Source organism: Nomia melanderi, chromosome 13, assembly GCF_051020985.1.
Source record: "Nomia melanderi isolate GNS246 chromosome 13, iyNomMela1, whole genome shotgun sequence".
Lineage (NCBI taxonomy): Eukaryota > Metazoa > Arthropoda > Insecta > Hymenoptera > Halictidae > Nomia > Nomia melanderi.
In genome coordinates, this window is record NC_135011.1 from 13,135,961 (window position 1) to 13,150,562 (window position 14,602).

A 14,602-nucleotide genomic window follows, 5' to 3' on the forward strand; every position below is an offset into this window, starting at 1 on the left:
TGATTCAAGATCGTTTGTTGCAACACAATTTATCTAACAGAACTTAAATATTGTGCCCTACAAGATTTAAGATCCACAATAAGAAATAGATAGAGTAGGGTAAGTCGGAGAGAGATGGCCTACTTTTTTTAAAAAGAAATGTTACATCATAAATATGATTAATACCTAACCAAAGAAAATATATTTACGAGAATAAATATATATACATGTATAAGAAGAATAATTGAATAAACATCTGTGCATGTTTCAGTAAACCACTAAATATAATTTAAAATATAGATACATCTCACCTGGAATTACCCTATTACTAATGACATAGAGTTTGTAGTAGTTCATTATATGTTCATTATACGTACATAAGTACAATCTCTGGAATAATGTTTCCTATCAAACACATTAAACGTAATTTACTAAAAATGTTTATGTTTCAAAACTACGCAAAGAAATGTTAAAGGGAATTTATTATACAGTAAGTATAATAGAAAAATAATTAAAAACTTTAATACATTAGAAGAAGTGAAAAAAGAAATAAAACGTTACGAGGAAAGATTTATATAGACATCCTTTGATCTTAATCCATTCGTAAGTAATTCATATTAACAGATCGAATCAGTAACTTTTTCTATGTAAGATTTTTCTTCGTCCCTTGCTTTTTTTTTATAATAAATGGAAATTTTGTTTACTATTATCTACTATATAATTAGTTCCTTATAATCCCTCATACATTTTAACTACCTATATGTACAAATGTTTTATATGCTTGAAACAAAACATTTTCAGGGAATTTATTATTAATGCTTCTGCTAAAAAACATTTTTTCACAGGTTGTAAAATATATTTTATAAACGGCAATACTCCAAACTTCTGATAGGAAAACTAATTTTCATAAAATTGTCAAATTTTATAGAAATATCGCGGAAACTTTGGTATTCATAATAATGTAAGATTTTTGATCATTATATAAAGTAATGGTAAATATTTTTGCGATTATGTCAAGAACTAAGAGAGAACAGTATTTACATAAACGAGAAAGATTGTTCAAAATATCGATTTCTATAACATTTACAAATTTTATGAAAATCGGTTTTTCTATCAGAATTCTGCAATAATACCCTAACAACTTATGTTCATTGAATTTTTGTAGGTATCAAGCCATTCTAAACAAGAATTCTACTATATAAGCATTTTATTAAATATATTTAAAGATTTTATATTTCATCTTTTGAGTGCAACGAACTACAACTTTTCATGAAGTACTATTTATTAAATATGTCAATTATTCATATAAAAATTATTATATTTCTTGATAATGTATAACAGTTACCTAATCAAGAAAGTAAGATTTACTCAAATTCCGTATGTATTGATAAGTGGAAATATTTTTAAAAAACTGATACTTCATGGACTTTTTATAAAGTCATAAAATGTTTCAACATTTAGCAATTTGGAAAGTAAGTATTCCTTGTCAACAGAGACTTTAGTAACAGACAGTCGAACAAATTGTTTCCGTATCGGCTTTTTGACAATATGACGAACCGTTACGTTGTCATAATGGATATTAACAGTTTTAATTAGTAGTTAAAATTACTGTGCAAACAGTCCAATGTCTTTGAGAATTTAATTTAAGGATCGCGGTTGCATGACACGCATAGTTGATATCCGAAAAAAATCAATGTTATTACATTAGTTTATTAACTAATGTGCAAAAGACCATTTCAATTGTGATAACAAGTATCTTCTTGAATTTTATAATCAAGGGATCGATGCTACTATGAAGTGCTATGTTTTCATAATGTTCTTACGCCGACCATATTAGAATAAAATTAATAACTAAGAAGAGAAAATCATCCCAAAAATAGATATAGTACGCCTAATATAGTTCGGAAGTTATGTAAAGGAAAAGGGTTAAGTAACCGAAACTAAAATGGATGAAACACTTTTCGTGTACTTGACAACTTTTTCTACAACAAATACTAGTTTTATGAAGTATATATTCCATTTATGTATTTTGATATGACATTATAGTAACGTTCGTGTTAACGGTGACTAACAATGTGAGATCCAATCTCATTCACCATATTAACAAACCAATGGGTAGTTTTATTCATCTGGATATTGTTAAAAATATTTTTTCAACCTTTTCCTGAAGAATATATATGAATTATTTTCCTGTAGATTGAATCTATCAGACTGACAACGGTATTGATTACACGCTGTCATAATGAAAGATATATCCAAGTAAACAATGTTCATCTCGGAAAATATCCACAGAGTGGGGAATATAACTGGAACCACCTCCACAAGTGATGACTTCAGTGAAAAATGTTTCAATGAAAAATATATGATTCCACCTAACACTTTGCTCTACGATTTATTTTCCAACTGTGATCGATACAACAACTTCGTCACCAATAATTTATTGAACAAGAGAAAAATTCTATGCATATTCTATATCTATGTTTATCCTACAATATAACAAATAATAACAGAAGAATAATATTATAATTTTAATTAAAAGAAATTCAGTAATACTTATGTTTGTTAAATTCTATTTCTACTTTCACTACGAGTTTCACACATTATAATGAGGCAAGGGATTAAAAAAACAAATTTGATCTTCATATGACCTTTATGCAATCTTCTATTGAAACATTAATTACACCAAATTATGTCTCCCTTCTGTCCAATAAATTTTTATCTGGAACATTTTCTATTAAAATCATTACTTATGCAGAAATCGGACTGGTTCCAGTTACGTGCTCACCCTGTATATAATTAATATAAACTTCAAATAGTTTCTTCTGTCGTAATCCATTGCGCAACGAATAAATATCCGCTACTGTACTTACCGAAGCTGAATATTCTGGATTAATGCATGCGCCATCCAGAAGCATACAGCCCTGGTATATGAAAGAAGGATCCTGATCATCATCGTCTCTGATATTTACTGTTAGCGTGGTAGTGGATGTAAATCGGTCAGGTAGGTTCCTGGCTCGATCCTGAAACACATTGTTCAAATATTTTTGTACATTTTGTTTAATAATAATATTTATATTTGTAATAGAAAATGAAATAATAATCGATAATCTGGCCTCTAGGTAAAGTTGGAGTCTTATGTATGTATTGGGAACTTTCTAAATTACTTAAACAGATATTCGTACTTATATGCAGTAACCATTGATACAATAAATTGCAACTGTTTTACTATCATGCGAATATTTAGCAAATTATATGATACTAAAGGATATTTATAATTACATTACCCTTTCTTCTTATCAACTGAAATTAAAATTAGTTAACTATATTCATGTTCATGTAAAACGTTTACGTTATCGTTATTAAATATTTCCTCGATATCAGTGCGTTATGAAGAAAATTTAAGACACCTAGTTTTTAAATAATACTACCATTAACAAGTAATATAATAGCAAAAAGTAATTTATTTTGAAACGATGGTAATTTTAAGTTTTATAATCAGAAACATTCTATTTTCTTTAGATTGTACATAACGTCCGCAAGGTAATTCACTGTCACGAAAGGTATATAATACGAACATTTTATTTGATTTCATTACATATCCTAAAATCTTGTATGATTCTTTATAATCCTATGCAAAAAGAAATTTATTAAAAATTACTCATCACGCTTTACATTATTCATAGAATCATTGTAGTCACGAACACATATGAAGCGAGCAACAACCGATACGACCTAAAAACAATAAAAATGCGCGTTTGAAAATGTCCTCACAGCACTGTATTATTGGAAAGTGAATCAATTTCCTCAAAATAGAGTACCTTTTTCTATTTTTTAGGGGAAGTTTAATAACAATTCAGTCCTATTTAGTCGATAGGAAACTGTAGGATGAAAAGACAACGTAGAAAGTAGTAATGTTTTTAATGCAGTTATGAACGAAATTCGAAGTCATGCCCAAATATCAACTTCTTTACCGCTCCAGGGAACCTCTCTCTTTTACTTTGTCCTCTATTTTTTCTTCTTTCTCCTGTTTCGTAACAACGGGCGTGGCAGTTTACTATATGCAGAATTACGCGTTGATAGAAGGAAGGCGGGTCTAATTCGTCAGAGTGGAAACTCCTCTTCTCACCGGCATTTTCGGTAATAATGAATTATTCATCAGTATGGTTACATGATAATCAATTAACCAGAAACGAAACAAACAACCAAAGACCTCTCTTTCCCTTATGTCGTCCCAATTGTCAACTCTTCATCACAATAGTATCCATATTTATATAACGCTATTTAAGCTGATTTCTTGAGATTCATTGAAAACGAGGACATTAAATCAGGGAACTTCGATAGTTTATTTTCGACTCACATGGAAAGGTATCGAACTCGGAAGTTCCAAAAATTATGAACATTTATACGTAAGTAGAGTAAGTCAAGTCTAATATATTCTAATCTTTTTGTGCTGAATTTCACTTTAGAGGGATGACAAAAATGCAAATTTTTCTTTCCCATGGATTATTTTGAGAATAGCAAGAGATATGGAAAAAGGGTTTCGACAAAAAATATATTGTTCAAAAGTTCAAATTTTTCAACATTTTTATTTGGAAAAGGACTGATTTGAAAATTTGATTTTACAATTTTATAGACGTGAAACAACAATGCATTTTTTCAAAAGATGGTTTCACCTCTTCAACGTGAAAATCAACACACAAAAAATTGCAATATATTAGGCTTAACTTACTTTACTTACACACAAAGTTTCATAATTTTTTGAATATCAAAGTTCGATACTTTTCCTTGTCAGTTATTCGAAATCGAGTAATTTTTGTATTTCAATTTTACATAAGGATGTGCACCAGTTTCAATATGGGACGGCGTAAAACTGAAACTTTTAAATAACGGAAAGCAAACATTGCCGAAACATATATGGCGATCAGAATGTGCGAGTCAATTCGAATTGCATATAAAGCGACAAAGTTAGAAAGTAACATTACCCACTATTGAAACGTGTCTGTTCTGTAGCTACAGTTTTAAAGGTATTCCAGTTTCATATAACTTTTCTTAATTACATAAGTTCACTATATGTATAACTACGAAAGAAACTTTATGATTTATGCAAGAAGTGACTAAAGTTTCGAGGACCGACTGATTTAATCGCGTTTCTTATGAAAACAAATCGTCATAAACCTGAAAATGCGACTTAAAGTAATTCACATATTTCATTAAAACTATTGAAATATTTTATATATTTAATTAATTATTGGATTAAAATAATAATAATAATAATTCATTCTCTAAGTATAACAAGTTTATACACTTCAAGAAACGTAAATTAGTAGCAGTAAAAATTTTAAAAATAATAGTAGATGTCTCAATAACGCAGTGCTTTATATGATTACCTTATATGAAAATAAAATAGTTCCACAGAATTGTGCAGCATGATAAAATAAATTTAGTTTATTTCCATCATAGATATTCAAATTCCTCAAAATTGAGAAAAAATTCTGCGAATAGTTATTTTCAAATTAAACTGTTCGGTAAAATACCACGGCATATGTGGCTGCAATATTTATTTGCCTTTGAACTGCCTTTTTCTAAGTTTCAATCCGTATTAAAAACAATAACAATGATTCCTCTCGACAGATATTTGAAGGAGACGGACCATGGTGAAATAAAATATTTTCAAAATATTCGATAGTCTAGTAAAATCATGGTAAATAACAAGGAGATATTTTTTATTCTTTGAATTATTAGTCGTCCGATCTTTTCACTTATCTAACAATTATTTCTTGTATGGTAAACCTTAGTTTACCTTTTTTCAACCTAAGGTCATTTTTAATGACAATATAATTTTTAACACAACTTTGATGTTTATATTTAATGTTTTCTATTATAAACAAGATACACATCCAATCATGAATGAAGTTAGTAAATGTATGAATATTATGTAATTAACCATATATTTTCATTATTTTATAAATATATTATATATTTGTATAAATTTTTCTTCTTAACCTCTTGAGACACGGCACATATACGATGTACAGTATATGATTACTTCAATACCTTCAATATCTTCAATAAATATTAAAACTGTGACACGGAATCGTATATACACTTTTTCTTTCAGCTTATTTCTATCAGAAAAATAGTATACTACCGCTATTTTATTCGAAATAATGTCGTTATAATGCAGTGAATGGCGGTACATTGTTATTAGATAAGTGAACGTAATTCTGTACAAAAGTCAGGTTTGAAGGGGTTAACCCCTTGACCTACAATATCGTTTAGATTCGCGAAGAAAATTTTCAAGTGAATTTGAGAAATCTAATTGCTATTCATTCTTTTTAAATATAAATTAAATATTACTTCTCTACTACCAATCGTTAAACTTTTTAATAAACGATGACATAGGATAAGTATTAAAATTGTTTTGTTAAACACGATGTCCAAGTTAGACCATCTCTTTCCTTAACAACCGGCATGTATGTGTACATATTGTCAACATTCTCAGTAAAAAACTCCTTCACGTTTAACCGTGTACCAATTAAATACCGACTATTTACTTACCAATGAAGTGGCATTAACATAGTTTAACTCCGCTTGCATTAACGCGACTACCAGGAACACTTTCACTGGATTGAAAACTCCCATTGTAGATTGCTAGTAGCGCTGTTTCATTAAGATCTATCCGACTTTCCACTTCTTTCTTTTTATCGTATACATTATTTCGTTTAACTCTTGATCTAGATAAGATCGTCACGTATCACATCACCCTTTTTAACACGTTAAAGACTAGAGCACCGATCAACGTTCTATTTTCCTCTATCCATGTACAGGATATGTACCAACATTTAGTGTCGTGGTTTTTATAGATGGTTCTACACTTTAGGATCGATAGAGATTTATTATAAAAAGTTGTCGTAAAATTGACATTGACCTTGAATTTCAAAGTATAATGATGCTCAGTTAAATTTTAAAGGATTGTGTTCAATTTTTAACGAACCATCCCTACCCTTTCCCACTACTCACTGTTTCGAGCTCAGTGTAAGTGATCCCAGTAGAAAGGGACAGAAAATGAATACTGTGACGCTCTTTGTCAGTCGAGATAAGATGCAATGCCCTTTTCTCAGTAGAGATGCAATGCTCTTTTTCTCAGTACAGATACAATTCCCACTTTTTCCCAAAATTCGTATATATACAAAAAGACCCACCAGAGAACGAATAAAGTAGTTGTTACTTGAAAACCTCCCGTCTTACCATTCGTAGTATAATATTGAATCTCCCGCAAATAACAGAGTTAGAACGAGTAAACTTCTACATTCCATACACATACTTGGAATATACTTATTTGCGTTATTCCGAGTTACCGAAAACTTTAAATGTAAAATCTATACGAGAATGAGACGCGAGGAGAATATTTCTTTTCTTTTAAACTTTTTTCCTCGTTGTGCACCGTGACAATACAATAAGTTGAAGGAAAACAGACACATGTTATTAAGGTGCTGCGAACGTAAAGAGCAATCGAGCAGTGATAAAACTTTCGATTTCAGTAATTTCAGTTTCACCTTTTCAAATATCATACCAGTGACTCATCGAGATTCTTCTGATTAAAATGAGTCCAAACATGACGTAAATCGATTTGAGTGGAATGAACTTTTAATCATGTTAATTACATTAAGTCGGAAAAACTAATCCGATTTATGTTGTGTTTGGACTTACTTTAATCAAAATAATGTCAACAACTCATCGGTGTTACGTTTGAGACGGTAAGGTGAAAATTACTGCATTTAAAATTTTCTTTATTGCATGTTTATATCTGACGCGTGCGCCATCGCTTTGAAGTTCCGCGTTTCGAGCTTCGATGCTCGGACGACTGTTTATTTCGCTCCCGCTCACCATATCGATTCTCTGCCTTTGTCAAGCTGTGCTCGAGTCAACTTAGGGAACAAACGGCTACACTGCTTGCGAGAATTTTAATGCTGGGTCCCGAAATTTAGAATTTAACTGAGCATTTCTACTTGCCGAAAGGATAAAGGTATATATGGAACCATGGGTCAGAATTCAATTGTTTTCTTGAAAAATAATATAAATGTTCGATAACTATATTCTTCAGGTTTTTCTCACCGATTCGAATGACTGAAAATTTGATGTCAGAGTCTTAATTTTGAACAATTTTTCTTTATGCATGTTATCATATTAGTTTCTGAGATATTAGCAGAGATATATTTGAAATTCGGAGTGTACTCCCCTTCCTGAAAAACATAACCAGTATGTTATCTAAACTGCCGTAAACATCCCAAATATTAAAAATATGAGCTATAGCGATTAAAATATTTTTGCAAATATCTCGGAAATTAAGCCTTGGCGATGGTAACACGTGTGAAGGAAAGTACTTCAAAATGATGATCTTGATAATATAAACATTTTACGATCGTTGGATCTATGCGATAACAATGACTTCAAATAATTATCAACAATTTAATGAAAACTTTATTTTATTAGATAAATATAAGTAAAATCTTAAACTCTTTCCGGTAATATTTTCCGTAGCATGAACAGTCGTACTGGTTGGAATTATATTTAGGTCGCGTGTAATTAACCGGGAGTATCCTGGCTCGTGTTCGCAGCACGAAAAACAGCCTTACCGGAAATATTTCGGGATTCGACCGCAAAGAGTTAAGTACCATTCATAAATATATGGGTTGTCCCAGAACGGGTAGTACAACAACACGGGACACAGGACAACAATAAACGTGCAATAATCCTTGTTGTATGTTAATTCTAATTTCAGGAAAATTCAAGTTAATAATCTATGCGTTAAATGTTCTTACATATTATATTAATGTTCTTCTATAGAATGTTTATATTATGTAAAGTTTGGGTTAGGTATAATATATAATATGAATAAAATAATTTTAGAGCGAAGAAGATACCACAATTGCGGTCGAAGAATATATTAATACAGAGAGTTCAAATTTCAAACATGTTGGATGCATAAATTACAACGGAAGAAAACTTTCCAGATGGCAAACGAATATTGGTCCTTCTAATATTGAGTCGAATAATATTGTATTGTTTAATTTCTTTGTGAATAACTATGAAATACTTTGATAATAGATTATTGAAAACAGATTCTTTGAACATTTATTGAAAGTACTAAGTTTAATATTACGTTTTTCTTTTTTAAAATTACGACATAAAAACAGTTTCTGTTAACCTAATTAAAATTACTTTCCAGAACGTCGAAATATATTTATTAATTTTACAAACATAAAGTCGAATAATTTTCTGAATTTTTCGTATAAAAAACTATTAATAACATTACAAAACATTATAAAAATAGATTCATTAAAAATAAATACCATCAGCATAATTTTCCAATTTTACAAAACATTTATATATGAAATGGAAGCAATTTTCTATCAGCAATGTAAATTATTTGTAAATTTAGTGTATTGCAATTGTAAAATGATATAGAGTATGAAAAAGGATTTTTGTTCTCTACACTATGAAGCATCATGCAAACAATATACAATTTAGCTACACGACTTGAGTAAGAAATATGCGTTTTGAACAAATGTTTCAACGCATTTATATGTATAATTATACAAAATAATCGTTAAATTATATATGCAACACAAAATATGTAATGTATAATATACATAAACATGTACAAGCTGTTTGAACATGGGTGATTACCATTTCAGGGAATAACATAGCGTATAAACTTAAGACGAAATCCAAAAGTAACAAAATGATTAATAATTAAAACATAACAATATAGATGCGCGAATAAGAATGCAGATAGAAACAGTAACGCATCATGCAAAACTTATATGGCGTTTTTTCTCAAATTAGCACACAACACCTGTGGCACGTTCACGATTCAAATTATTTAAAACAAATAAAAATTATTTATGTAATGAAATCTATACACACGTTAAACGATAATATTTATTAAGTACATACGGTGATTGTCTCGGTAGAGTGTAGGTATCAATAATTGAATATGTCTTGTCTAGTGTTTTTATTCATGTAAAATTTAAGAGTACAACTAAAAGTGTAATTACAATTAATTAAGAAATTTGGACCGTCTGCTATAAAGGATGTATGTCCTTTTATCCGTAGGAAAAGAACTGAGAAGAAATTGTGCACATTTTTAATAATAAACTTAAAATATTGCAAAAAGAATGTGATTATGATTGAAAATATAGTTGACTGCTTTGTAATCAGATTTTAATACTTCACATTAATTTTCAAAAAACTTAATTAACATTTAATAGTTTAATGTTTTCTATTTTGACACACAATCTCAGTGTGTGCAATTTACATTCACATTTGATCTGATGAACAATTGCAAGTAAGATAATTATAGTGCTTAACGCGTTAACATCTACGGTGCAATTCATATTTCGTTGTATCGATCGGTACTATTAATTCTGTACTTTTTTTTATCAGTCGTTAGAGTATTAGATATTGGAAAATCACTCTTTAATGTGATGAAAATCGATGTTATAACATGATAAAGCCTGATGAACTCAACAGCGGTTTCAAAAGTACTTTGAATTTTAATTTAGTTTTACTCCAAAATGAATAAAAAAAGAGTACTATTTAACAACTTTTTTTGAACCATTACAATCGCTTGATGAGACAATCTTGTTTACATAACCGGTTTCATACGCCGTCGACAACGTGTTAATGTACATTAACCAGTTAACTGCGTTCGACGAGTATACACGTCATCTAAAAACCAAAGTGATAGGGTAGACCGAGGCGAATCGGATCAGTTCAAATTTAACAGCGAAAAACTAATAGTTAAAACTTAGAATCAACATTTTTTTCATAGATTTCTTATTAATAGATATTCATTTTCAATGTCAGTAAAGAATATTATTAAAGAACTTAAAAACCTTCGTGTTATAAGCAAGAAACTGAAAAGTGAGAAATATTTGATTTGCGTAAAATCCCATGGTAAATAGGGGTATAATAAATAATCATGATATTTATAACCATAGACATGAAAAAATTAGAGAAACCCGAGATCCGATTCGCTTCGCACAATTGGATCCGAAGTCCCCTTTCGAAGCATTTCAAAGTTAACATGATAAATGAACAAAATTTGAATTTTCAAGCTTAGCTTGCCATTTTAAATGTGAAATTCCCCATAACGTTTTTTAGACTAGCCACAAATTCGTTGCGTTCGCTTTGATTCTAACCTGCCGGTGGCGAATAACGGTTTGAAACAATTGAAGATGTATTGGATTAAGTGTAAGGAAGATGTATGAAGTAATATGGACAGTCAGTATGTTGATTTCTACAGCAACGAATATGGTCAATATTCTTATTTTTATCTGTTTCACCCCGGTCTACCCTATTAATTATTTCAACTATAAATTATTTATTTCTTCAGATAAACATGCAGTTTTCCATCGTTTTGCTTTAGATTTTCGTTAGAATATTTTATAGCTGCAATTGGCCTGCGTTAAGCGAGTATACATTTCATTATTTGATTTCCTTGCGAGCATTATTAGAGATTTTTCAAATTAAATTCCACAGTTAACAGGTTAACACTTGCAACAGGGAGAGGGAGATTTAATGATATATGACAATTTGATTACGATAAGTTGCAATCGAACAGCCTGTATAAGTGTGTATACGTGTAGTACTGACAGTACGTTGACAACAAGTTGGTTAGGCTACGGAATGCAGACCTAATTGCTGTTTCCTAGCTCCATTACTGTTTAAGGTTTAATAGCTCTACCTTCTTTTACACGTACATTCCATATTGTTCGACATGGTCGTATCCACGTTTATTTGCGTGCCTGTTAGAGTTTGAATTTGTAGTGAATTTGTTTGCCAAAAATGAATATAGAGGAAAGTAGAGTAAAACGAGACAGTAATGTTTTCCATAAATAAAAAGCTCGTATCGAGTTGATATCGCATGACATGGTTCTAACAAGTCCTCGATGTAGCTTGATACCAACTGCAGATCAGTGCATGAGTTGTTTTTCGATTAAAGGCATTGGAAAGATATTTAGTGAAAAAGTTTTGATATTACATAAATATTTGAAGCATTTGGTTTTTTGAAGCTTTCGATTAAAAAATTGAACAAGATAACCGCAGTGCTGGATTCTACGTTTCTTAAGCTGCATTTTCGACACTTAAGATATTTCTTTATCCCATGCCACTTTAGCACAAGGGCAACACGAATCCTTTGCTATGAGCTGTGTTTATAGTTTTAATTGGTTACATGTAATCGTATTGATGAATAATAAATTAGAATCGAAGATGAGATAAAAACTGACACATTAGACTGCATCAGTGCAGAAAAAGAGGATGATACATTTATTTGTGATTTTTGTTCATAAAATCATATGTATTTGTAGTTTATTTATACCAGCTAATAATTAATTATATTCAGTTAAGAATTTTAATTTAGTAGAAATAAAGATTTTGTATTTTTATATGATTTTACATGAGTGTCCCGTTTTACCCTACCATTTTTGTATTTTCCTTCGTAACTAAATATTTTATTTAAAAAAATCTTTTATTTCTTTATAGCCAAGGGTCTATTTAAGACTTCCAAAAAAGGTTTCATGCGTTTAGGTCATTTGTAGACTTCAAATAACATCGAATAATTGTTTATTAAAACTGAAAGTGGGCTGTGTATTTACTAATGTTGAAGTTTTCAATATTAGTCGCTAAAATTAAATGTGCAGAGGATAAAGTGCATGAATTGATAGAAATTCTTGAGTCTCTGAAGCTTTGTTGCCGACTCATTGACAACTTCTTGGAAATTATGCTTGTTGGCAAAAAGGGAAGGTGGCGGCGTCTTCGACAACTTCTAGAAATCTTCGAAGTAAACAATTTTCCTATTGGCAGTTGAAATTAATGGATTTGTTAATGATTGATTTTTAAAATGGGATTCTTTTATTGGTAAATGAGCTAAGCGCGCAAGTACATTATTTGTAGGCTAGGCTTTGCCTGTTCCAATGATATTAAACAGAACACTGAACTCTACTACACTTGTTTTTTTAATTGAGAGTGAACATAAAAAATGTTAAATAACGTATAATTAAAAAAATTGTATGATGTCAACATGAAATTTGGTAATATTCAAATATGTACATAATGCCCTTAATCTTACTTGGACTTATTTAAATTGTAAAAGCAGTAAGGTTGCATTGTTAAGAAAGATTGATTATTGTATTTAAGATTTTGATTGATTGAAGCTGTGTAAACGCGTTAATAATTAATAAATATGAAAAAAGTCATGCCACATTATGGTCCAAATGTTTATTTAACTATATCTATACCTTTTTTTGGTTGTGGGGATATTTTTGAAAAGGTACTTTTTACTGCATTTAGGAGTTGCGAGTACAAACAATGAAACAGTTTCTATCGGTATAGATATGTACAGAAATTTGAAAAGGCTTTAGATAGGCTGTGACTTTTAGTATTGTATTATTATAGACTTTCTTCGATGTATAATATATTAGAACTTAGGATCCGTTAAAGAATATTTTAGAAATCGCCGCTACTTGAATACGGTTTGAATTTGTAACAACGTTACTGGTGACCATCGTAAATGTGAAATTTTACTACTGGTGTGTGTCAAAATAAAGTTTTGTAATCGATCAAGTAAAAAAAGTTCTCATACGGCGGTCGAACCTTCCTTATACATTAAATTACTTGACGAGAAGTAATAACTTATTTTCATGAAAATCATAAACGAAAACTCGCGATTAACATGCTGAATGCCGCACGACGACATAAAGCATAATATACAAAATGGAAGAAGTATAATATTAAATTTTTTATTCAATTGCATTATTATTATTGTACGTTCATCTAGGTGAATGTTACCGCATTGGGTAACATTGTTTATAATATAGAAATGTTTTCAAATAATCGTCGTTTCATTGAATGAACTAGGGTCACTGGTAACCTCCATGGCATTCAACGTGTTAAGAAAAGTGAAGATATCCCTTCCTGTGGAGGAATATATAGGGTGTACAATTTATCGGACCCAACCATTATTCATAATTTACGATAACAAATTTCGAAAAAATGATTTTTTCAATAAAAGTTCAAGGTCACCTTGATTTTTTTTAACCACATAACTACATTTGACGAGTGTACACGTCATCTTAAAACTCTAAACGGTACTAACTTTTTCAACGATAGACTATCTTGTTAGATAAACACATAATTCTTGTTCTTTTCGCTTTAGTTTTTCGTTAGATTATATTATAAGTGGATTCCGCCTACATTTAATGAGTATACACTTCATTGCTTGACTTTATTGCGCGCGTAATAAGAGATTTTTCAAACTAAATTCCACACTTAACGGATTAAATGACATGACATATTTTGGTTCGCATACTTTTGTAGCTGATATTAAGACGATTTTAACGTAGCATGTTAACTATGTACTTATATACCTACGTAGCATGTTTCAGAAATTATAGTACAACCAGGTAAAAAGTGAATTTGCACGTAAAAATAAGTTAAAAGCCTAGAGTATAGAGTAAAATTTGCTCGTAATAGATTTCAAAAGTTTATCCAACGTGTACGTGTTAATATTCGGAAGAAGTGAAAATGGTAAGATACAAAAAAATACATACCAATC

General features: G+C 30.2%; 1 protein-coding gene across 11 annotated transcripts in view; it reads right to left on the bottom strand.

The window, feature by feature from the left end:
* The window catches only part of Cad99C (cadherin 99C), a 303,145-nt gene that overhangs the window by 29,183 nt on the left and 259,360 nt on the right, over positions 1-14,602 (bottom strand). For 5 of the 11 annotated variants that reach the window (XR_004234734.2, XM_031973644.2, XM_031973640.2 and 2 more), the window contains exon 7: positions 2,850-2,999. Coding sequence is in view for 10 of the 11 variants with exons in the window: in XM_031973644.2 (XP_031829504.1) it covers positions 2,850-2,999 (150 nt within the window). In the remaining variant the exon portion in view is untranslated. Of the gene's footprint in view, positions 1-2,849; positions 3,000-6,537; positions 6,854-6,982; positions 7,294-14,602 lie in introns of those variants that run through there. The other 6 variants (XM_031973648.2, XM_076373295.1, XM_031973647.2 and 3 more) reach the window with 3 other exon arrangements.